General features: G+C 45.4%; 1 protein-coding gene across 1 annotated transcript; it reads right to left on the bottom strand.

Moving 5' to 3' along the window:
- Positions 1–12,505: 12,505 nt before the first annotated feature.
- LOC148516856 (speedy protein 1-B-like) lies at positions 12,506–20,410 on the bottom strand. The gene is made up of 5 exons (XM_088479453.1): positions 20,239–20,410; positions 19,302–19,360; positions 19,067–19,152; positions 16,344–16,503; positions 12,506–12,557 (listed from the first exon to the last, which is right to left on the bottom strand). Exons 1-5 carry the CDS (start codon positions 20,408–20,410, stop codon positions 12,543–12,545), a joined length of 492 nt encoding a protein of 163 aa, XP_088335579.1. The 3' UTR covers positions 12,506–12,542.
- Between the last annotated feature and the right edge of the window lie 6,352 nt (positions 20,411–26,762).

Below are 26,762 nucleotides of genomic sequence, written 5' to 3'. Positions count from 1 at the left end.
CCCCACAAGCCTTGGATAGTATACTTACTAAATTTGGTGGCATTCCGCTGTGGAGGTGAATCGAAGCCTCTAGGATAACTAATGGTTAATGCTCAATTAGAGTGCCACTTGCAGGTATTATTTCTGGAGCGCTAGTGGTAATCCCTTCTGGATTACAGATCGCCACAGCTAAGGGAAGAAACAAAGGGAGGCATTAGATTGTGAGATCCTTTGCTTAACTGGAAAGGGGATGGGAAACTTCAAGGGTAACAATTAATGATGGGTGAATGATCATCATAAGCATAAGTCCTAAGCCACCCTTGTTTCACCTACAGTATTTAGTGCCCCTGTACTAGAGGTGTAATGTGGGGAGGTAGTTGAAATCCCAGTTTTCGGAATGCCAGCGCTCAGAAAGATGGCGCTGGAATCCTGACTCCAGTCAGAAACCGACACTGGCATCACCACCGCCAGCATCCAGATGGCAAGTATTGGGGTTAGAGGCAGGATTAGAGGTTAGGGTTATGAACTAGGGGGAGGGTTAGTTTTAGGCACTAGGGGGGAGGTTAGGTTTAAGATGCGGGGAGGGAGGGTTAAGGGTATGGTTAGGATACCTACTGACAGGTGTCGGTATTCTAACCCTGTCAGGATGCACCAGGATTCTGACTGTTGGGATCCTAAGCACTGGCATCCCATACCCAACCCGTAATGTGGGCCTTACATGGACGTAATCACCAAAATCGGTACTAGAGAAGCCTAAAGGGAAAACAAACACACACTGATTGGGTACTCACTTTGGCGATACTTGTCATCTTGCTTGCAGGTCACGCAGCATCTGTGAGGAAATATAACGCAGCCACATCACTAAATCTACTGAACTACAATATGCCACCTGGCAAAACCAGTACTACCTACAACACACAGCTCTAAACTGCAACTGGCCTAGTGTGTGACAGCTACACAGTAACTTAGGGAAGTGTACAAACTAAGGGCCTGATTCAGAGAGGGACAGAATTGCAGAGCAACACACAAGCGGCTGTGTGATTCCATCCATCTTAAATGCAAATGCAGCAGGAGGTGTCTGTAGAAAACAGATGGCTCCTTGCTGCATCTGCAATCCCAGCACTACTACGAAGGTCGCAGCCTGGGATCACCATTGCACCTTTGGCCAGGTTGCGGTAGCTGAAACTTTCTGTAGCCTGGCTGGGACCTGGCACCTGCGAGGTCAGGAAATCTGCATCCACCAATGCAGACCCTGACCTTGTCACTCCCTGAAAATGGGGTGACACGCCAGTGGCGTAAGTAGGGTCTTTGGAGCCCAGGGCAAATTTTAAATTGGCGCGCCCCTCCCCACCCAGGCACACAGGAAAACACGCATTGCACACCTAAGGCGTGTGGCAAAAAATGGGCGTGGTCAAATAATCAAAGGGGTGTGGCTACTGAAAATGGGGCGGGCCAACATGACGCCACCAATTTCTTGTCAGTCTCAGACATTCCTTTCTATTCCATATGCACCTTACCTATACGGTGGTTTCTCACAATGTGGAACCTCTGAAGAAATACATCTTCCCTGGGACGACGGCATCTTCAGTCAGTATTCACTATTCACGTAGGTCACATCATCCGGAAGATGCCTGTTTGTGTAGAAATATTAACAAGGTTCAACCAGACTCCTTCCCTCTGTGTAACTTCCTTCCCCTGCGTCTCTCAGCCACACCATCATCTCACTGTATCATCTCTTAGCCAAAAACTCATCTCCCTCCCTGTGTCATCTCTTCTTAGCCACACCATCGCCCCCCCTCCCATCCCTGCAAAAAAATATATACTTACCTGGCTGGTCCGGAGCAGTGAGAGCGCCAGGTAAGGAGAATCACCCTTTCACAGTCACCTCCGGCGGTAGCTCTCAGTATAGAGAGAATGGGAAGACTGCCTGGGAGGAACTGCGCACTTCTGCTGCAGCTCCCCCTACAGTCCCCCAGCAGCAATGGAGGGGAGCAATGGAGGTGCGGAGGGGGGGGTACGGTGTCCTGGCCGGCGGCGCCCCCTCTGCTGGGCATGCCACGGCTATCGATTGGAAAGGCCTTGTCCCCAAAGTTGCTGTTGCTGGCTTACTAGCCTAATGGCCTTAGTTATTGGTGGGGTTTGCAAGAATAATGCCCAAAGTTATAAGTGGGGTCTGTTGGGACCTAATGCCCACAGTTATAAGTGGGGCCTGCAGACCTAATGCTTGAAGTTACTGGTGGGGCCTGTGGGCCTAACACCCAAACTCCCTGGTAGTCTAGAGGAAAGTGATGGAGGCCCAAGGGAGATACAGCAGCAGGGAGATTTGTTTTTCTTGCTTCCCACTGCTGCCATTCCTTTCAGTGGAATCTGCTGCATCCTCAACTTGCCCAGGAGCTTCCCCTGCTCTTCTTGTTTGCCAATTGCCTCAGGTACTCTTCCTGTCCTATGGATCTCTCCCCGGAGAGATGTAGAGACGTTAAGCATTCCAAGCATTATGGGTTACTGACAGTGTTGTCCAATATTCTCTAGACATAGGGGCTTTAGAATAAAGTATAACTAGACATTCTAGGACATTGTATACCTGTGTACTGGTTATATATGTTAGTGCTTACTGTGCATGAGTTAGAGATAAGAACTCTCTAACTCATGCTTTTAAATTGAAAGATCTGGAAATTGAGAAATGAGGTTTCCCCGGATGAACTACATCTTATCAAGATGATGAGTAACAGGTGTTGTCTGAATACATAGAGTATATACCCAACTTTTGTCTATTTGTTGTTTGATGTATTTTTGTTTGTTACTTATAAAAAGTGTGTTGATTTGTACTCACTCCATTGGTCACATGTATAACTCTTCACTTTGAGCACAACAAAACTCACCATTTATAGTTCATACCAAGTGCCTAGAGGTGAGATAATGATTGGTGCACCTCTGAAAACAGTGACAAAACTCAAGACTCATCTCAACAATATCATATGTACTCACTGCCATTCAACTCCCAAACACTCCTTTTCTCTCACCTAGCTCTTCATAGATCTATCAAAGTTAATGAGGATGTGGGCAGACATTTACTGGGCTTCTGAGGTAAAAAATCAGTGGGTTTTAAGGCCAGCTAAAATACACCAAAATAAATATGTTTTGAAAATTGGTGCTGTTACACAAAGAGGGTTAATTGCTGTACTTTGCCAATAGTTTAAGTTTTCAATCTCCAGACTACTGCATTGTAAATCCATTGGTACGGAGGTAATAAACCACTTGTGATATGCGGTAATTTTGAAGCCACCAAAAAAAACCTGCTTGTAAATTATCCTGAAGGTCTCTTCCCCTGACATGGAAGATAATTGTTATTTTCCTGTTATAGCCACAAATCTTCATTCCCTTCCCAGTACTGGCCATGAATCTTCCTTATCAGCTAGCAGTGGGCTGCACTGCATAACCTCCTCACATAGCGCTATATATATCTATAAAAATGATGTGATCATCTGGATAGAGTAAGACTGAGATAGTTTGCTTATATAGAATGTATTCCCTGTACCTCTGTAATAAATGGGAAAAGCATCTGGGTTTAGTTTAAGCCAATCTCTTCCATTACTTCCTCAACCTGTCAGCAGAAGTGAGGATATTTTATTTTTCATTATGGGTAAAGCAGGTGTGAGGCATACTTGCACAGACATCTCCATAGCAGACAGCTTAGAATAATGAACAGAGGGCCTGATTCAGACCCGCTTGCAAGCACTATGGGCTTCATTCAGAGGCGGCCGTACGGTCTACGACCGCACGGCCGCCTCGATGTTTGTCCAGTGCGCGTGTGCACGAGGGAGCCGGCTCCTTCGTGCGCATGCGTGAGACCCGCTATGACCGACAGCGCCGGTCGTAGCGGGTCTCTTTCCAAATGGGGCGAGCTGTCGATGTTGATTGACAGCTCGTCCTGTTTGGAAGGCGGGCCGGGGGGGTGGCAGCCCAAACGGAGGCGTTCCCATGGGAACACCTGCCTTTTGGGGGAAGGCCCCACTGACATCACTAGTGATGTCAGTGGAGAGCTTCCGGCTCTGACAGAGCCAGAAGCTCTCCGGGGCTTACGTCAAGTGAGACCCTACCCTAGGGTCTCGTCGTGAGCCCCGATGGTCGCGATGGTCATAGACCATCACCCTAGCAGTCGATAAAGCTGTGGGTGTAAACCCACAGCCTAACGACCGAAACAGAGGCGGCAGGTCAGGATGCAAGCGGCCGCCCAGTTTCTGAGCGACCGCTTGCATCCTCCGACCGCCTCTGAATGAGGGCCTATGTGCTCGCAAGCGGGTCGATGGTGGGGCACTGCACACGCACAGTGAGCCTGATTCAGAGCCGGACGCTATTTGCGCTCGCTCGTTCAGAAAAAGGGGCCGGCTATTTAAATTGAGCGCTCACTCATTGCGGTCTGTTGACGTCTCTATGTCTGAGCGAGCGAACGAAACATGCGCTCGCTATTTGGTAAAGACGCCCCCTGGCCGCTCGCATCCTATGTCATCTCCGCTATTTATTTGATTAATCGAGTACATCGAAAGGCGTCTGAACTGCTCGCAGTGCTTGTGGTAGGATTTTCCTACCGCAATCATGCGAACAGTTCAGGCTAAGAGACAACCAAGTGACGTGGTTGATGACGCTGCTTTGTTAATTATGCACACCTTTAAAACGCCTGTTTTGACCGTTTGGCACGCCTGCGTTCAGATCTCCACTCCCCGTTTTCAAGCACCTTCCCCTGTTACCACCCACAAACGCCTCATCCTGTCACTCAAATTAGCAGGCACTCACTATTTTGCGAGCGCTCGATTTCCGATCGCACTGACTGGTTGGCGCATGCGCATTACGACCCATATACATGCACAGATGTGCGAACATCGCTCGGAGCGAACGAGCAGCCGCTTACGAATGGCTGTGAATCAGGCCCTGTGTGCGCAATGCGCGTGCGCGAGCGCCAGAGCTCGCCCCGTTTTGTAGGTGGGGAGGGGGGTGGCTGGTCAAACGGAGGCATTCCTGAAGGAACGCCTGCCATTTGTGGGCGGCCCTACTGTCATCACTCGTAATGTCAGTAGTGAGCTTCCTGCTCTATTAGAGCAGGAAGCTCACTGGGGCTTGCGGGAACAAGACCCTACCACAAGGGTCTCGTCGCAAGCCCGATGGTCACGACCATCACGACCATCACCTGACCGCTCGCAAAAGCTGTGGGTGGTCACCCACAGCTTAGCGAGCGGCCAGGAGGCTGGGTAAAAAAAAGAAGCGGCCGCCCTGATTCAGAGCGAGCGCTCGCTTTTTGCGAGCACTTCTGAATCATGCCCAGACTACAGAAACATGTCAAGAACATTTTCATTGATTCAAAATGATAAAAAAAAAAAAAAAAAACTTGCACACATTAGTCTATACTATGACACATACTTGCCTACTACCCCGAGATCTGTGGGAGGCTCCCAATTTTTCAGGTAACCCCCGCACCCCCAGAGAAGTAGACACTTCTCCCGCACCCTGTCCACTTCATAGTAAAGTGGGCAGGATGGGAGAATTTTCTCGGGGAACAGCAGTCCATGGGAAGGGGGCGGAGCTTAATGACACAATTCTATAAGAATCACCCCTATTTTTATAAGAGGTAATTGCAGTATCTTTACTGAGTGGGGGTGGGCTTATTTTTTTTAATTTATGCCCCCATCACCACCTAACTGCTTCTCCTATCCAGGCTTCTCCCGGATTATAAGAACGCAGGTAACCTGTGACATCCCTTCCCCAGGCTGTAGCTGCATAGGTACGAATCAGGGGGGAGCTTACACCTAGGCAGAACACTGATTACCTGTCCTTTGAGAGGGCAGTAGTTCCAGAGTCCCGACACTGGTTCCCATCGGTCAGTCCCCCCACCTGCACATCAGTCCACCCAGTGGCGTAACCTCAACCCAGGTGCTCGGAGGCAAGATAAATGTTGGTGACCTCCCAAATTAAAATATACCACTCCTCCAGTACCTATGCCTGCCCCAGCTGCCGCCGCCCCCTATGCAGTTCCTTTTATACAATGCCCCAAGTAGTAGTCCTCCCATGCAGTGCCCTCAGTAGAGGTCCCCCTATGCAGTGCCTGCAGTAGTGGTCCCCCTTTGCAGTGCCCGCAGTAGTAAGGCCCCTGTAGTGCCCCCAATAGTGAGGCCCCTGTAGTGGCCCCATATGATGTCCCCAGTAGTAATGCTGCTGTAGTGCCCCCATATGATGCCCCCAGTAGTAAGCCCCCAGTAGCAAGCCCCCTGTAATAAGCCCCCTGTAGTGCCCCCAGTAGTAAGCCTCCTGTAGTGCCTCTAGTAGTAAGCCCCCTGTAATGCCCCCAGTAGTAAGTCCACTGTAATGCTCCCTGTAGTGCCCCCAGTAGTAAGCCCCCTGTAATAAGCCCCCAGTAGTAAGCCCCAGTAGTAAGCCCCCTGTAATAAGCCCCATGTAATAAGCCCCCTACAGTGCCCCCACTAGTAAGCCCCCTGTAATGCCTCCTGTAATAAGCCCCCTGTAGTGTCCCCAGTAGTAAGCTCCCTGTAATAAGTCCCCAGTAGTAAGCCCCCTGCAGTGCCCCCAGTAGTAAGCCCCCTGTAATAAGCCCCCAGTAGTAAGTCCCCTGTAGTGCTCACCCCGCATGCACGCACACACACATACAAAAAAATTTAAAATACTTACCTTATACCCCACTCCAGGGCCTTCTGCCGTCCATCCCTGGTGCCCGCTCCTCAGAACTGTGGGAGTGATGCCATGATGTCACTCCCATAGTGCACTGCGGGACCCGGAAGCCGGGGCTCAGGAGTGAGCTCCATCCTCTGGCTACCGCAGGGGGAGAGAAGGAGCCGTGCGCCTGCTGGTAACATACTCAGCGGGCGCCCGGCAAATGGAGGGTGCAGGAGTTATACCACTGGAGGTGGAGCGCCGATCAGCGGCGCTCCTTCTCCATGCAGCGACAGGTGGCAATGGAGCCAGGTGCCCCCTTCAGGGCTGGAGCCTGGCGGCAAATGACTCCATTGTCTCCGGGAGTTCCGCCACTGAATCCACCTCCTAGCACATCCTAGGTACCCCACCAAAGACCAAGAGCAAAGCATCCATTATTTACTTATATACATCATAGATCTGCAAGTCCAAAATGTAATCAATTTCAAATCGATCTAAATCGATGTTGCGTCTCTGGGGATAAATCACACAAAATGAAAATACCCGGACTCGCAAACTAAGTACCATCATCTAATCCGCAGGATTTCTCTATGGAAATCCAGGTGCTTAGCGCTTATTGGCCAAGAGAGATGAGCCTTCCACCTCTCAGCCAATGAGCGGTTCTCACCATTGACTTCAATGTTGAGAACCGCAAAAGTAACCTTAAGTAACCTTATGGTTCTCACCATTGACTTCAATGGTGAGAACCTCTCATTGGCTTAGAAGCGGTAGTCCAAGACCGGGGATTGCCTACATAGAACTAATAGGATATTATCCACGCATAGGAGGAGGTGAGTATGGATCTTTTTTTACAGATATCCTATGGATTCTACTGGAGAAGAGGACGTGATTGGCTATAAGGATACATAGGTGAGTACTGTATGCGAGATAGTGTGTGTACATGTGTGTGTGCATGTATGTTTTAAAAAAAAATTACTTTCTATGGTGTGTGTGTTCCGTGTTTTTTTAGATTGCTTTTGCTGTGGAACTACAGGTATCAGCGAGGGACGCTTGCTGGGACCTGTAGTTCTACAGCAAAAGACAATGGACCTCATTCAGACTCTCTTGTAAGCGGCCGCTCGCTCGTATGCAGCCGATGTTCCCAAACCGCCCATGCGTACGGTTCGTTGTGCGCATGTGGGTACGAGCCCTTGCAAGGCAAAATACTGTCCCTTGTATGGCTAGCGAGCTGGAAGTGGCTCCTGAAAGTTGATTGACATGAAAGGCATTTGTGGGTGTGGACGGGGGTGCTGGTCTGAAAATGCAGGCATGCCTCAGCGTTCGAACGGCATTTTAGGGGCGTCCAGACTCCATACAGTACATTACCTGCTACGAGCGACATAGAAGGCCGGAAGTAGTAAAACTCTGCGAGCAGGTTCGAGGCCTGGCTGATCGTGCAGCTTGAGGTAGGGTATGTGCTCCCGCAAGTCCCAGAGTCCAATCGATACTAGCTAATGTAACTGATGTTAGGAGTGATGTTTCTATTTGGAACCACACAATGCAAGCAGCTAATAATCATTTGATGTTGCTAATAACAATGCAAATTGGCTGGTCAATTATTCCGTTGCCTTTGTATTTGCGAATAATCCTAATACTTTCAATTTATAGGGATGCCTTAGGAAACGTCTTTTTTGTCTAATTAGCTATGTAACTAGCATTATTTACCCAGCACCAGTGTTTTCCTATCCAATGGTTTTTTTCATCCTTTATTAACCATTTATATTTTGCAAAGTCATTTCAGGCGTCTTTTGTTCTTAAACATTTTTGTTTATTTGGGACTTTGCATTTCACACATGCACATTTCCAGGCATTTTCAAACATGCTTTAAAAAAAAAAAACATTTAAAGATTAATTACAAAAAACACGAGAAAGGAGACGGAGGTATGGGTGACCAGAAATATGGGGACTGCACATCAACGGGTGAAGGTCGAGATAGTCAGGGCTATTTGCGGCGTCTTGTATGGCTCGGCTGAAGAGGCTTTTTCGGAAAAGTCGACTGGCGTGTAACACGCCGACTGGCCTGGCCAGAGCCTGATGGAATTGGCTCGCCATACTTTGGGGGGTGGATGTTGGTCTGCCAGAGGTGGTGGTCCTTGGTGGAATTGGAGGAAGGGAGGCTCGCTCCATCATGGCAATTCTGTTTGCCTGCTCCTGGGCATTGGCCACCCGAATCTGGGCCGCAGCACATGTCTCCAGGGCCTACGCCACCCTCAGCAATCTGCCATCTATCCTCACCAGAGTGGTCTCCATCCTCAGGGGAACAGATGTATTCCTCTGAGTCTGGTCAACCAACTCGGTGAGGAGAGACAATGCTTGGGTGGGTGGTGCCTTAGAAGTGGGCTCCACAGGGTCCCCAGATGGAGAAATTGGCTCATCCCCTGCAGAGCCTCCATATGTGCTGGGCCCAGCCATCACCTCAGGAGCAGGCACTTCCTCCTCGGGTTCTGTAAATAAAGATAATTAACATTCAATTGTTTTTTAGTTTTGTAAGCCACAAATGTGTTTGCTTTGTATGGCCTGTTTTCAAATTAATAATTACCTTCTCTGACATGTGGAGTGTTAAAGTTGGCCATGTCAGTGTCCATATTGGGTACGCCGACTACCTCCTCTTCCTCCACACACCCCTGAGCCATCTGCTCCAAAGGTGTTAATGTGAGCTCCGCAGGGGTGGGACCACCACCTGTCCCCCTGGCATGGTCCGCCCTATTTTCTAACTTTCTCTGCAGCCAATATTTGAAGTCCGTCCATCTGGCAATGTTTTGAGTTAATTTAGTTGTGTAACTAATTTTACATTTTACACTTAGATTCGTAAACCACATTCACACTAGCAATTCTGTACCTTCTGCGAACATCCCAATTGGATCTGGGCATGTTCCCCACAACATTGACAGCCCTGGCTATCTCGTCCCATATCCTGTCCTTTTGTCCAGCCCCCATATTTCTTGTTGCATGGACAATATTGTCCATGCACATAGTCACCAATACCTCCATCTCCTTCCTCGAAAATGGAGGCTTCCTTGTCCTCTGCCAGCATCCTGCAAGCATCAGTCCATTGTGGTCCTGACATGTTTTCCAGTAAGTGTTGTTTTTTTATTTTCATTTTTAATTTTTATTTTATATTAATGTAGTTTTGGTCGTTGGATTTATTGGCCATTGGGATTAATCCGGCCCACTTTTTCATGGTTCCAGGTAAGTGTATCTGAGTCCTGCAAGCATCAGTCCATTGTGGTCCTGACATATTTTCCAGTAAGTGTTGTTTTTTTATTTTCATTTTTTTTTTAATTATTTTATATTAATGTAGCTTTGGTCGTTGGATATATTGGCCATTGGAATTTTTCCGGATCACTTTTTCATGGTTCCAGGTAAGTGTATGTGAGTCCTGCAAGCATCTGTACTTTGGTTGTGGACCTAACCTTATTATTTTGGAAGTTTTGTTTAATTTTTTTTCCCTTCTGTTTTTTTTCCCTAATTTAAAAGTATTTTATATGTTTTTTTTGCGTAAACTTCATTTATTGTATTTATTAGAAATACTGACATTTTTTTTGTTTTGTTTTTCAAAACATACAACACATGTAGGTGGAAGTCAAGATGGCCCTGCCCAACCCTGTAAGAATCTGCATCATTCTGACTAAGTTAAGTTTTTGTTCATTTTTTAAACACTTTCAGTATCAGAAAACTAATTTTTGACAACACACATTTCAGAGAGTAGTGGGAGAGCTCATCCTCTCCATGCTACAAAACCCCTACCTACCTGATCCTCCTCCTTGGGGTAGGCATAGGAGGTGAGCAAGGCCCCAGGTACTGTATATCGAACACGGGTCACCCTTTTTGGAATGCCAGATGATGTGGTGTTAATAACTTACCACCTCCCACCCACTATTATCCTAGACACTCTTTCAATAATAAAGAGTGATCTAGAAAGTCAAATTCACATTCCTACATCAATACCACCACTAACCCAGTTGCTGGTGGTGTTACATTTCTGCACCTTAGGGCCCTTCCAGACCACTGTGGGTCTGGTGGGTGGCATTTCCCAGCCATCATTTTCAAGGATCCTGAGGAGTGTGCTAGTTGCTTTTTTTAAGCATATTGCACAATTTATTAGTATGCCTTTGGATATGGAAGCCCTTGGTGTGGTCAAGCAGCAGTTAATGTACATTGCTGGCTTTCCACACATCATAAGGGTAGTGGATGGCACTCACATAGCACTTCAGCCTCCAGCATTGAAGGAACATATCTATAGAAATCAAAAACATTACAATTCCATGAATGTGATGGTGCTATGTGATGCCTCCCTCCAGATCCTCTCCCTGAATTCCAAATTTCCTGGGTGTCCACATGATGCATTTGTGATACAGCATTCAGGGATTTGGCAAAAATTAGCCACACTGCATGGCTTCTGGGTAAGTGAAACCTGGGTATGTGTTTATAAAAAGAAGTGAATGTTATTATTTTAAGAGGTCATTTATTACTCTGTATCATTTGCTGCAGGCGACAGTGGATATCCTTGCACACCCTGGCTGCTGACTCCTTATATGGCCACCACACCAGGGCCACAAACACAATATAATGCCACGTTTACTGCCACCAGGCAGGTGGTGGAATGCTGTATTGGCCTTTTAAAGGGACGATTCAGATGTCTCCACCATTCCGGTGGAGACCTAATGTATTCGCCGGTTATGGTTTCGAGGATCATGGTCCTGTGTGGGATATTTCATAACATCGCCATAAGGAGTCGAGTACCAATGCAGCCAGAGAATGCCTTTCCAGAGGATGGCCCCCAGGAGGTAGGTGGGGTGACACTGTCCGGGAGGGCCATACGCAATGATGTTTTTTGCTAGTTTTTTCAGGTATGTTTTTGGTTTTATTAATCAAATTTTATATTACTTATCGTTGCCTGCATTTCTTATTTGCTGATTTTCAATGTTTGACTTTGAAGTTTCGCCCATGTCTGTTACTAATTTATTTTATTTTCTCCCTACCAAAATTTTAAAATAAAAAAAACATGACCATCACTTTGACAATAACCTTGTCTGTATTAATACAACCAAAAACAATTTTGCTGGATTGGACCACCATGTGAATGTCCATTTGGAACAGTTCGTGATTTTGTTTTGAGCAACGTTTATTTTGATAATGTCCTTGTGTTCGTACATTTTATTGACTTTTTTATGTGTGTTTGGGCTGTTTTTGAAACAAATAAATGTTTTATTTTTACATCACATACATTGTTATATTTTATTATTTTATTTCAAAATAGGACCACCCCTTAAACCATGTGCCAAAAAAAATTGTGTGGCCTGTAATATGTTTGTATTTGTTTGCACAAGTGGGTTTTTGTCTATAGTTGAGTTGACACAAATGTAGAAACCACAAACCAATAACATGCCACACATTAAATCAAGGTTCTAAAACATATTGATTACTGATTTCCAGTAATAACCTGATGTATTTATGTGTACACATTTAAACAAATTGTTTATGCTACTTTTTTTTTTTTTTGGATTCCAATGATGGCAAACATTACTATAAATGCGCGTTACCCCAAACATTTTATCATTTTAAAGCTGCAGATCCTACTAACCATAGAATTGTTTAAGTATGTGTAAATCTGACAAAGAAAAACTACATGAAATAGTGCTCAATAAACAATGATCTATTTTTAAACCAGGATTCAACGCTTCATTTTGCAGAAAATTGTAGACTAAGGCAGTTTTTTAACAAAGTTTAATTGTATAACAAAAAAAAAACATAACCAAAAAATCACACATCAGGCTGCTCCAAGGCGACAAGGATTCTGGCAAAACATGTGTCCACATGGGCGAAATACACCCTGGCCAGACGAATTTCCTCAATGAGGACACGATTCAGCATATTGGGATCTGTAGAGATTAGATTAAAGATTTATTAGCTAAACCTTTGAATTATAACAACAAAAACATTGTAAAGTACTACTTTCTTATATGCCCTACAAAGTGTGGGGATAACAGGATTTGTCCTATCCTCAGGAGATGGGACTCCAGATCAGACTGTTTATACAATCTTACTGCAGACCTGGTGGCAGATTCTACATCCAATCTATGAAACACATTTTCCAAAGCAAAATTATTAGGTGCTTGATTGGAAAATCTCTCTGCCCCAAACAGCTATGATATGGGATCTGTCATTAAAATGATACATTAGCAGTTATTCTGCATTGTTCTCGAGACCCCACTATGAACAGACAAGGGTCTTGTCCTCTCACATGACATTCTGTTTTACCACCTGAATTCTTATAAACCTTCCATCATCTGAGGGGTGTCCTGTGCATACACCATATAATTATAAAGCATTCAAAAGTAAACCATAATATAAATAAAGACTCAGAGACATAAATTTGGCAGAATAATTTGTTAGTTATTTATTATTATTTATTTAGTTATTTATGCGAGGGGGTCGCAGGAGGGGGGGCTGGTCAAGTGGGGTAGCGGTACAGAGAGAAGTGTGCGGACGGGATTCGTAGGGACAGAGCTTTATCGCAAGCGTGCGGATGTTAGTACATTCATGTGATATTTTCTAAATTTACAATGAGAATTTAGGCGAAAATATCACACTACAACCACATTTTAAATAGAGATTGTGGTAAATAGGGGACTAAATCATTTTGAAATTGAAACTTAATTATAAGGAGGATCTGCCAAAAAGAAAAATATTTTGCAAAAATAACTGCCAACCTGAATCAAGACAAGCTTCAGTGCCAATTAGAAGCAACATAAAGACACATGAGGGTAAACTAGCAATAAGGTGGGAATAGAAAAGAGTAGGAAAGTGAGGGAGGGGTGGGTATGAAAGAAAACAAGGATAACACTAGTAAACTCGGCTGGAGGTAAAACCAAAACCTGCTGAGGGACATAAGAATTCTAATTATTATTGCCAATTAGCCAAATTAAGTCCATCAGTTCAAGCAAAAAGGCCAAATCCCTCCAGACTTCCGCTGCCGACAACGGCAAGTAGCTAGTCCCTGAGTAGGGTAGACAAGGGGAAACGAGACACAGAAGACATCAAATATATAGTAATAATCACCCACTGCTTCCTCCTTCCACTCACTGCCTCTCCCTGTCTCTCCTCTACATCTCCCTGCCACCCACTGCCTCTCCCTGTCATCCTCTACATCTCCCTGCCACCCTCTTCCTCACCCTGTCATCCACTGCCTCTCCCTGTGACCCACTCCCTGCAACCTGATACCTCTCTCAGCCTCCCACTGCCTCTCCCTGTCACACACAGCCAGCCCTGTCACCTACTGTCTCCCCAGTCACCACCTGATCAGATTCTACTTAACATTCATCTAGACCCTTCTAGAAAATAATAGCTAGAATCTGATTGGATGCTATGGGCAACATCTCCACTTCTAAAAACCTGCACTTTAGTAAATATTCCACATAATGTTGACATTAATAATGTCAACACGAGAATGTTGACATGGTCATGTTGTCAACGTTGGCCATGTCAACATTCATCATATAGACACTTATGAAATGCCATAATTTTAGAAAGTTGACATATCGTCCCTGGTGGTCCAGTGGTCACTTACCTGCTCCTGGAGGCTGCAGTGGCTCTCATTGCGGTTTCCTGGTCCCAGCAGTCATGTAACTGTCACTTCTGTGTCAGATCTCTGATGCTCCCCCAGTGCCTAACCCTAACCTCCCCCTAGTGCCTAACCCTAACCTTCCCATCCACAGCCTAACTCTAATATCAACATTCTAAGAATGTAGACATGTTGCCTGTTGACAGTTTAACAATGTCGACATAATAACTATTGCCATTCTGGTGTTGACATTCAGAATGTCGACATTGTAAATGTCAACCTACATTGACTACATCCTGTCTGTGACATATGCTATATCTCAGGCTCTGGTATAGGCAGAAATACGTTATTTTTTGCACGTCTTTTATCAAAGTAACACTCTAATATTGCAGCCAACTCTGCATAAGCCCCAGACAATAATCGGCAGTCAGGGGCCCAAAAAACAGATTCTAGGGCCCCACAAGATATATATCTTTATTCTAGAACATATAACAAACTGTGAGCTGATTATGACCCTCAAAATCACTTGTGTGGCCCTCATCTAAATTATACCTTTTTTTATACTAGGTGATGAGAGACTATCGTAATTCTGCATGGACGAGAGCGCGAAAATACCATCATGGCTGGGCGATAACAAAATATCCTGGGCATCCAATCCTGGTTTGTCTTCTCTGTGACTCTCCTCAGCAGCCCAGATTCCCCTCCTGCTCATTGATCTAGAGCTGCTACATCCAATGTGGATAATGTGGATAATGTGGTGCCCTGAGACAGATTAACCAACGCAATCCAGGGGGACCCACACCCCAAAAATGTGTTATAATATAACACTTTTTCCTTTATAACACATTTTAACCCTTCACTGTGTGTGTTTAATATATATGTACTTCACTTTTTTATTTTCATTCTTTATATGCAGCTGCAGCTGCTCCTAACTATCTCTTTACACTGCACTTTTCTTACTATGGTGGTGCCCCGGGGCATCTTGGCTGGGCCAGTTTGGGGGGGTCCTGCGCTCTGGATTTGAACCCTAGTATGTCAGGGACCTACCCAAAAGAGGTTACCTGGATATGGTGGGTAGGCCCATAACCTTGGCCGTGATTATGCTAAAAACCTCTATTGATTGCAAAATTTTATTGCATTTATATATATTATTAATAATTTGGAGCTGTGCACCTGAGATTTGTCTGTTTCTGTGCCTGCAATTAGTCTCATCAGGTAGCACCTCCCATTATATATATAGTCAGGTTGTGCAGTCCAGAGGTAGAGGGTGGCATGGAGAGGCTGTAGGTAGAAGGGAGTGGCAGTGGGTGATAGGGAGAGGAAGAGGGTGGCATGGAGAGTTAGAGAGTGGCAGGGAGAGGCAGTGGGTGTCAGTCAGTGACATAAAAAGGCAGTGGGTAGCAGGGAAAGCCAGTGGGTGACAGGGACAAGTAAAGGGAGAGGTAGAGGGTGATGGAGGCAGTGGGTGACAGGGAAATTAAGTGGGTGACAGGGAGAGGCAGAGGGTGAAAGGGAGATGTAGAGGGTGACAGGGAAAGGCAGAGGGTGACGGGAAGAGGCAAAGGGTGGTATTGGATGACAATGAGTGGTAGAGGGTGACAGTGAGAGGAATATGGTGGCAGTCGGTGCCTGGAGAGGCAGAGGGTGGCAGGGCTAATTAGTTGGAGGATGGGAGAGGCAGTGGGTATCAGGTAATTACTGGGCTGGCAGGGGGAGGCAGTGGGTGACTGTGAGAGGCAGAGAGTGTCAGTGAATGGCAGTGGGTGTCAGGTACTTTAGTAAATATACCCCAATGACGGTAGACATATCATACCACCATACCGCACCCATCACAGAAATCAGTAACACTGTTAAACTCTTTCTGCACAAATAAATCCCCATCTCGTGTGACAAAGTTTTGCTTAAATATGCTGACAAAACTGATAGTCTATGCCCAGGAGATATCTTTTGCAGAGCAATGTGAAACCTGAATTATCAGCTAGAAAAGGTCAGCACCAGTGCTCTTGAATAGTAATAATCATTGTTGAAGCTGGTGTATACATAACTCTGCCATACACCGCACCTGTACACACATCTCCAACACTCATTGTACCATGTTACACACCTCGTCCAGTTCTTCCTGAGTCACAAATGTTCTGTACTCGAATCTGTGCCACAGGGCGTCCTTCACCTTCCAGAACTTCACGAGTGGTATATAGCGGACAATCTGGTGTTCCAATCGGCGGTAGAGCAAGTCATCCTCCTCCATCTGGTTTGCAAGATACCTACAGAAACAGACCATGAGGAGTAAGGTTTGTGCCGTATAGTCACCAACTTTGGATAACATGTTCTACGTATCATTATTAGGGGTAAATTTACTAAGATGGGAGTTCTATTAAGAAGTGATGTTGCCCATAGCAACCAATCAGATTCCAGGTATTATCTTCTAGAAGGTGCTAGATAAATGAGAAGTATAATCTGTTTGGTTGCTATGGGCAACATCACTTCTTAAATAGAACTCCCATCTTAGTAAATTTACCCCTTAAAGAGGACCTACCATGACTTTCACAGCTCCTGTTTTGTTACATACAAAGCTATATATACTGTGTTGTGGGAGAGACAGAGGGTGTATTTATCACAGGATAGAGACCTGGTGTCATTTACCAACAGTCCGACCTGATGCCTCTTCTATTAGCGCCATCTCAGGATGGCAGTAACAGGAAGTACAGCTTGAGATATATAATTATTATAGATAATGTTGGTTTCTGGCTGGACCTTTATAAAAACAATAGGGTCATTATATCGCCCCCAGAAATAAATAGTATTTTCTATTATAATTTGAAACTTTAAAAAAAAATCTGACTTCCAGTTACAGGTGTGCACCAGGGTCTGTGCACGGTGCACCTGTCTAGTTACAGGTGTGCATCAACCCCAGCACAAGCTTCTTATACATCTTTGCTCTAGTCATGGCAACAAGCCCTGTTCTGCGCACCAGGTTGTGTGAAACTCTGCAAACGCTGGGCATCTTTTTTTGCTGAAAGGTACAACTAGAATTGCAGACTGTCCTGATTAATGTGATATGTGACACTAGAATATCTGTGTGACTATTCAAGTAGTTTTGCGTCCGCGATAAAGTTTTGCCTGCCCGACATTCCACCTACATCACGTGTTTTGGATGCGGAAACTTATCATGCTCGCCCCCACTATTCGCCCTATTCAATTCCAAACCACGCGAAAACGGTAAGCGGTGAGGACACAACAGGCGGAAAGTGCTGTCAGAAATGGGGGAATCAGCCTGAACCCCCCCAAAAGATGCACTACCATTGCGGATCAATGTAGATGTGCCCAAATAGCCCTAATACAGCTATTTGGGATACTTAAGTTTCTTCAATAGCTTCTTATTTGCGTCTTTGCACAAGTGGTGAAGAATGGCATTAAGCAGTATTGTTTGGAGAAAATAAGTAGTCCTGTCAAATTTTAGAAAAAGTGAAATTCCACCCTCATAAAAGCACCTGCAATCCCAAAAACACTCGACCCCTTCTTAGAGCACCCCCAGAACCTTATTTTGCTAGTTTATGAAGTTGTCTCCCCACTTTGTGCTTTTTCACCCCCAAAGTGTAAGTACTTTTTTGGGGTGTTCTTAAGTTTGTTCCTGAAATTTTTTGATGCAGTTGTCCTTTGGGGGGCTGTCCCAAGGGTTCTGAGTGGTTTCCCCATGTTTGCACCCCAAAATAAAAAAATTGCACTTCTTTTCTCCTGCTAGTCAGAGGCGAATCTTTTTTGCCTATTACATTGCATTGACTTTCCACATACGCGAAACCCGGCTGGAATTGAATACGGAGATAAGTTTCCTCCACGTGAAAAGCCCCGATCCGCGATACGTTTCCGCAGATCTCGGCTTTTCGCGTCTAATTGAATACGGCCCTAAGTCTCTGAATCTGTATACAAAGTGCTACAATGTAGCAGCTACAGCTTTTTTCATTCCAAGTTCCGTTATGCACACTCAGGAGCGCACAGATATACAAGTGTCACATATCAAATTAATCAGCACAGTCTGCTGGTGCGTCCTATTCGCATTGCATTGTGATTTAAAAACATTTTTTATCAAGTATATTCAATAAAATGATAGGTAAAAGCTACTCCTCCACTTCTGCACTCCTATAATCTTTAGAAGGTTTGATACATTTCTCATAGGCGGGATGTACCAAGTATTGCATATACTATGTGATATATCATGCTCCCCATCAGTAACACTGGTATGTATCATTACTTATCTCCCAGGACAGCTCTTCTGCCAGCTGTCCCAGAAAAGTTCTGACTTTCCGGGTTCATGACCCATGAGTCCTATTGCACATGTGCGGCCGGGGGCCTGAGCTTGTGCAATCGTCCTTTGGTTCCCTCTCCGAGGATTTCTATGTAATGAAACCCATAGGCTCATATAGGCAATGCCACCTACAGAATGCACTCAGGAGCTCCAGAAAGTTTCTCACTCATAGTTTCTGTATAATGTGGGATATATAATTTGAACACACTGGGATAAATGTAATAGTGTGCAATTTGTCAAAAGTGCAGATTTTTTATTGACTTTACCACTGTACTTAGCGGCAATTTTATTAAAGGCAAAACCAACCTGGAATAGGTTTTTATTAATGAATTTCTGCTTAAATCCAGCTGCATATATCGACAGGAAATCTGCACTTTTGACAAATCACATCCTATTACATTTGGCCCTGTATTCTTTATTATGTGGATACAGAGTAACTAGTATTTACCTATGACTTGTCTAATAAGTGTTTCAGGGATATATCTCCAGCTGTATTTGACTAATCACTGAGGGAAAATACTTACAGTGCACTGAAAACATTGATCTGGGTGTATTCTCTCACAGTCAGGCCGGATCTCTTGAAATACATCAATGCCATGGCCAGCAAGTACTAGAATAGAAACAGCCGTTATATAGTCAGAATGGAGAAACGCGTTGTGTGTATGTACATACCTCAGCAGTCCTATTTTCCACCTATTACAGACTACTGAGTATGAATATAAGGAAATAGTAATGGATATGTAACAGTAACATAAATACCTTGTCTGACACGTCCTTGCAGTTATCCAATGCCAGAAACCGCTTGGTGCAGCCTTCCTCTGCAATGAGAAGCAGTAATGGTGACATGCTATATGATATAGTGGGGAATAGTTATATAACATTTTGTGCCGGTAACTGTGAAAAAAAGTTGATGTTGCCAGTAGCAGCCAATCAGACATTTGCTTTCACTTATATGATACTAGAATATGACAGAATATCATTGGATGAAATGGACACTGACTTTGCTACATACACATACAGTATTATCCCTTATGCCATAAATGTAGTAATGTGGCATATTAGGCAAAACTTTACAAGGGAATTTTATGATATTAAAGGTGAAATAATATTGCACTGGGATGGGCGTACTCTGCGACCATGATTTATAGGGTCTGATACTTGTGTACTATAGATACACACTCACATGGGATCACTATTTGTACAGACTACATTGCCAGGAAAAGGACAAATCTTTCCCTAGCCCCATTGCTGGCCACTCTGGCTGAGATGTGGGATCGTGCAGGTACAAGGGGGGTTCCTACATCTGTACAACGGTGATTAGTAACGTCACTCTATGTATACCTAGCACAATATCATGAGTGGCGGGACCCGGTGGGGGTGCTGGCATTGGCTAGTGCATACACACTTGCTGATGCTGGCAGTGACAGAACGACAGTGGGGGCCATACTGCAGTTAGCAGCATGTCCCCCGCTGACGATATCGCCCATCGGACCTGCATGCACTTCTGACAGGTGATGTTGCTGATGACATGTCGGAGCATGCATCATCAGCGACATAGCAGGTACACACTGGCCCATGTGCCTGATATGTTGTCCGATCCATATCGTCTAGTCACTAGTGTATACCCGGCATAACAGTAGTGTCTTTTGTAAGTGTTGTTTGTGGTCTTAATAAATGGTAAAGCAATAAGCCTTACCCAGCAGGCAATAAAAGGCTGCTTTCTCCTCTGGTGTTAGCCTGGGAAACTGTCGGTCTTGGTCTTCTCCACCGATGTCCAGTCTTCTCCTCTTTGCTGAATGCAGCTCTGCGCAAATCCTCCTGTCTTCCTCTCCAGCGACGTCCACTCTTTTCCTCTTTGCTGCCATCATCTTTTTGATCGTCCTGCAGTGATAAATTATTTGATTTTATGTATGGTAATACTGAATACTTAATAAATTAAGGATTAGATAAGTGATCTGTCATCCATAAATGTACGCCTGCAATTCATATTTTATTACGGAAATGCACAGACATGTTCGCCTAGCACATGACAGCCACATACTGTTGGGGGAACTGCCGCTATTAAATGGGGATGCAGCTACATTTGCAGGACTACAGGCCTAGCAGACTGCTCGCAGGGGGAAGAGAGTAATAATGTAACTTCAAAATGATCCTACTAACACTTTATAGCACCTACTTCTCTCATACAGATGTAGCCAGCATCATCTTTGCCTTGATGCATCAGCACATGCGCACGCATCGCGGCAAAACGCAGCAACCACCAGGCTGTGAGCACTCTCGGTCGGTGATTACCCCATTGAAGTCTATGGTGCACTCGTACATATGCCCGCGCATGCCATATACGTGGGCACACTAGTCACGCCATCCATGCTGTGATGCGCTTACATCATGGGATAGATGAGCGTGGCTACATCTGTATTAACTTTTCCTCCCAAAATCCTACATGCTCCAGCCTCATTATGTGTTACAGTGATTATGAGAGGGCAGCAGACTGTTTTTATCTTGTGTCCTCTATGTCTATTTGACTATTTTTATAATGTCAGTGGCGCACTCAGGGTGAGGGGAGGGGGTGCCCCAGTACCCAGAAACCCACCTGTCATCGTCTGTCCAGAGATCACCTCACTAAACAAACATAACACATCTGTGGCATGTTTTTTCTAACAAATATTAGATGTATATCTATAAAAAGGTTACTGTAGGTCCAAATCTACACACTATCGGCCTGATTCCGAGATTTAGGCTAATGCAATCGCACTGCAATCTCTTACGGATCGCAGTTACTATACTATGTTAATGTCTTTCAGAGCTTAACTGGGCATAGGGATGCCCACTGCTGCCTTCTCATATCCATCCCATAACGTACAACAGTGTAAACATTGGTAACATTGACGCAGATTGGCCAGCCAAGCAGCTTATAAATCAAGTCTGACCTGTCTCAAATACTGCGGCTCTCCTGACACACAGAGATCTCTCATGCTGGGAAGAAGATCACAATTGCTAATTCATGCACGCCAATGAAACAGGGTTTAAACGGTTCCGACACACCTGTGTTTGCCTAGCCACCCCCTATTACCTCCCCCAAAAGCTGACTTCCTGTCACAGACTTTGTGAGTGAATCAGTATGTTTTCAATCTGCGTATATATCGGCACTGCACAAATCTCAGAATCAGGCCCTATATTTCCCTCCTTAGTGATATATATGGGGTTTATTTACTAATCCTTGGATGGAGATAAAGTGAACAGAGATAAAGTACCAGCCAATCAGCTCGTAACTGCCATGTCATGTTTGAAAAATGACAGTTAGGAGCTGATTGTCTGGTACTTTATCTCCGTTCACTTTAACTCTATCCAAGGCTTAGTAAATGGACAGTCCCTTAGCGTGCTACCCCCTCCACTACTTTTCCTATAACCCTAGAACCTACTATATATAGTGACTGGCCTATTGCACTCAACTCACCCCAGAGCTGGCCCTAGGCATAGGCATTATAAGCAAATGCCTAGGAGCGACTCAGAATGCTGGGGGCATTCCAGGGCTGAGCTCTGCCCGTCCCCCCCTGCCACCGCCACCTGCCGCTGGGGCCACCTGCCGGCGCAGCTACCTGCTCTCTCCCCCAGCACACTGCCGCAATCGGAGCTCTCCGATTGGGCAGCGCAGCGGATGGCCAGGCCGGTCATGCGACCGGGATCCGCAACCGCCCGGCCCTTAGTCAGAATGAGCTTCTGCATAGAAGCTCATTCTGACAGTCTACAGGAGGCAGTGGCGGATCCAGAGGGGGGGGGGGGGCGATTGGAGCGATCACCCCTCTAGCACAGACAGTCTGAAACATGCACTGAGCAGAGCAGTCTGTGTTCAGCCTGTGCTGTGATCGGAGCCTGTGATAGGCTCCGATCACAGCACAGGCTGAACACAGACTGCTCAGCTTAGTGCATGATGCGGACTGTGCGGTAGCCGGAGGCTGGAGTTCTCCCTGAACTCCAGCTTCTGGCTCTCCCCACGGGCACTCCAATAGTTCAGAGGAGCAGCCTAGCGGACCAGGGGGCGGAGGACGCAGGAGTGGGTTTAAGGTAAGTTTTTTGTGTGTGTGTGTGTGTGTGTCAGCAACTATAAGGGCACTACAGGGGGGCATTACTATAAGGGCACTACAGGGGGGCATTACTATAAGGGCACTACAGGGGGCATTACTATAAGGACACAACAGGGGGCATTACTATAAGGGCACTACAGGGGGGCATTACTATAAGAGCATTACAGGGGGGCATTACTATAAGAGCATTACAGGGGGGGCATTATTATAAGGACACTACAGGGGGCATTACTATAAGGGCACTACATGGGGGCATTACTACAAGGACACTACAGGAGGCATTACTATAAGGGCACTACATGGGGGCATTACTACAAGGACACTACAGGGGGCATTACTATAAGTGCACTACAGGGGGGCATTACTATAAGGGCACTACAGGGGGGCATTACTATAAGGACACTACAGGGGGGGCATTACTATAAGGACACTACAGGGGTGGCATTACTATAAGGGCACTACAGGGGGGCATTACTATAAATATAGTATATAGATAACCACACATATAAACATTCAGCCCGGCACTCTGGATAAATTTACTGGTAATCTCGAGGGTGTCCTCCTAGGATAATAAACAAGATCCTATACCAAGCTGAACAGCCCCTCAGGAAAAAAAACAGGCGGCATTCCTCAGTAGTTGCAACAAAGTGATATATTGTCACAAATCACATTGGTTCTGTTGATGTTTCAAGACCCATTGGTTTTTTCATCATGACATGTTCTGAGGAAAAGACAGATGGGTTTTAAAATGTCGACAGTACCTACTGAGGAGGGCCACCTATTTTTTTTTCTGAGGGGCTGTTCACCTCGGTATGGGAAGTTGTTGGGGGGCACCAGTCAAAATTGTGCCTAGGGCACCAAATGGGCTAGGGCCGGCTCTGACTCACCCACTGTCCAAATCTCTGCTACTGTACTCTGTCACTCCTAACAGAGAAAGACTCCAAACAGAAGAAATGTATAAAAAAAGGCTTAAATAACAATTAACAATAAATAGAGATGTAAAGGTAAAATCAACAAATAGAGTGTAAATCTCAATATTTTAAATTGAGTTACACTGTATAATTAACTTGTTTAAATCTTAAATAATAAAGAATTATATTAAAAAAAATATTATAAATGAAAGCTGTATGCTTGGTAAATGTAGAAACCTTTAGCAATATATATATATATATATATATATATATATATATACCCCAATAAACACCAATATATATTATATGTAAATGTTACTGATTAGTTGTATAATAAAAATTGTATATAATAAAATGTAAAAATAGATAAATATAGTAATAAAAGAAGATAATTAGTCAAGTAGTGCAGCTCCTCAGTGGTCAGGCAAATGCGTCACCATCAGGCATCGGAGCTCACGGGCAGTTTGAAAATAACTAACTGACGTCCTCATGGCTACCACCAGACTTAAAGGGGCCACCACAGCTCACTTGCTGCTTTAAATATGGCAACTAATAGTACCATTTACAATTACATTTCAATGAAATATATCTTAACCACTTAACTGATTCATTTTTTTTCCAAAAAAAGCTAAGAAATTCTCTTTTTTTTATGATTGAGTTAGGTCAAGAAGATCTATTTAAAACTTATCCAACACAATTTTATATAAAAAAAAGATTTTTATAGTATTTTTTTTAAAACAGAGTATACCATAAAAATAGCAATTTCTATGGTATACTGTATTGATGACCATCGACAGCTGCACCATCAATGGCTGATTGATTTAAACCATCCATGGTTGAGTTCCGCATAAAATATTTCCGATGTTTTGGGAAAATCTATAGTAACCATGATCGAGGCTGGTCTGTGGGAAATAGGGACTTGAGATGACCATTGGTGGGGTGTCCATTGATGGTTACCATTGATGGTACAAAGAAAAACAATCGATGGTGAACCCGGTGTCCAGCAGGCTGTGGGGGGCGATAAAAGCCAGGGGCTGGAGCTTAGCGGACTTGGAGGAGTAAAAAAAAAAAAAATCAATGGCAAGAGTAGTTGACATTGGCCATCCACCATAGATATTTAAAAGCATTGATGGCTGACAGCGCCTATCAACTATCGATGTTTTGAAACATCAATGATTGATGGCCATCAGTACCACCGGGTCATATTATAGTCACACACACAGGTGGGGGAGAGAGGCCAGGACTGAAGGTCTCAGCGGCTGCCAGGTCATCACAGTGGAGGGATGTGGGCCACGCTGAAGGTATTCGCCGGGTAATCTCATGGGGGGGGCGGTGCTGACAGTCCCAGCTGCTGCAGAGACGAGAAGCAGCCACCGGGTGATTACTCAGGAGGAGAGGCCAGCGCTGATAGTCCCGGCTGCTGCAGAGACAAGCAGTCGGCAGGTGATCGCACAGGGGGGGAGGCGCTGACAATCTCAGCGGCTGCAGAGAGAAGTAGCCGGAGTGTAATCACACATGGGAGTAGGCTGGCGCTGATAGTCCTGGCGGCTGCAGAGAGGGGAAGCAGCCACCGGGTATGCTGCTTCTATCTGCAGCCACCGGTGAACACAGATTGGGATGGGAGTGGTGCTCAAGGTCCCGGTGGCTGCTTCTCTCTGCAGATGCTGAGTGGGGGGGGAGAGCCGCCGGGCTGGCTGATCACTGTGCTCAGCAGGAGAATCTGGGGGTGGAGAGGGACCAGCAGCCTGGTGTGGTCACATCTGATGCGACCATGACAAGCAAGTGATTAAGCCACGTATCCACTACAAGATAAAAATAAATGATTGAACAATAACAACACCATTTCGTTCAATCGTCCGCAATATCGTGCAGCGTATATGTTATCATCGACCAGCGATGCTCGCTCCCACTGGTCGTTGACACTGTCGCTCTTGACCCGAATCTGCTGTCCAACCTAATGATATCATCAGGTCATGCAGGTTCAGGGATGAGGGAGAGTGCCAGCACTAGAAGATATATCGATCAGTGTGGGCTCACTGCCCACTGCACAATATAATGAACGAATGAACGATAACAATGTCATTATCATTCATTTAATCGTGTAATGGATATGCAGCTTTAGGAACACCTCACAAATTATATTTTGTGACTTGAGGTAGTCATTGTGGTGGAAGACTTTGGCATCTGTATGTATATAGGGCCTGATTCAGCAAGGATCGCTATTCTGCTAATACGCATGCAACGCAGTTACTAATATCAGTGGTGATATGCAAATGTTTACATTCACATTGCGATTGCAGCCTAACATAAGGACGCCCACTTCCCCTTACTCACATCCATATACTAGGGCAACATAGCAAAATAACAGGTAACATCAAGTAACATTGGACTCATGCGCACAGTTGAGGCAGGTCAGACCTCACTCAGGAATCGCTAACTTCAGCGCACGCTATGAGACCTAAGGCTTTTCAGTGGCTAATTTATGCACACCCATGCAACGACATTGAAACTCACTGGCACACCTGCGTACGCTTGATTACCTCCCCGTCACCATCCACAAACGGCACTTCCAGTCAATCACTCTGCTCTGGATCTGCATAGCCTCTTCAATCGCAGTTCTGATCGCAATTGCTAGTTCACGCATGCATACTATGATGCATACGCATGCGCAGAATGCGACAATCGACCAATTGCGTGCGTATTAGCACTACGTTCCTTGCTGAATCAGGCCCATAATCTTTAGGACTATTGATAGAGCCTCTCCTGGGTAACTGTCACATAGGTGCTTTGCCTGCAGGTGTCATAGAAGGTATCAACAGGTTGTATGGATACTACAGGGCCCACAGGTGAGTCTGGCCAGGCAGTTTTGGGTCACCCATCTGAGGCCTTTGCTATGGTCTTGAAAGAGCAGATCAGGGGTATGTTCTGAACATACACAGGCCTGATGCATGTGCACTGTGGGAGGGCATAAACAGATCCTCCCCCCTTTGCCATGGGGCCCAGTTTTGCTATGTTTCACCCCTGACTACCAGGGGCGCTGAGAGGGGGGGAGCGGGTACAGATTACCCGGGCCCAGTCTAGCGCCGCCCCCCCACCTCCCCTCCTTCGCAGCAGCCCAGCACAAGGCGTGTGCTGAGCAGCAGCCACAGCAGTCTGTTATGCCTGTGGGGGGAGCGATCACACGGAGTGTGCCCGCCCTGGCTTTGAGCAGGGCTGAGGGGGCT

The sequence above is a fragment of the Taudactylus pleione genome, unplaced genomic scaffold (genome assembly GCF_031769625.1).
Source record: "Taudactylus pleione unplaced genomic scaffold, aTauple2 ptg000236l, whole genome shotgun sequence".
Classification (NCBI taxonomy): Eukaryota; Metazoa; Chordata; class Amphibia; order Anura; family Myobatrachidae; genus Taudactylus; species Taudactylus pleione.
The sequence above is the reverse complement of the archived record's forward strand: the minus strand, read 5'-3'. Positions and strand labels throughout refer to the sequence as shown.

Excerpts from the sequence above, each read along its gene's own strand:
- LOC148516856 (XM_088479453.1), bottom strand. The coding sequence starts at position 20,410 with ATGATGGCAGCAAAGAGGAAAAGAGTGGACGTCGCTGGAGAGGAAGAC. Across the intron at positions 19,361-20,238 it reads AGCCTTTTATTGCCTGCTGG|AGGAAGGCTGCACCAAGCGG; the intron begins GTAAGGCTTATT and ends TTCTCATTGCAG. Across the intron at positions 19,153-19,301 it reads GCAAGGACGTGTCAGACAAG|TACTTGCTGGCCATGGCATT; the intron begins GTATTTATGTTA and ends TTTCTATTCTAG.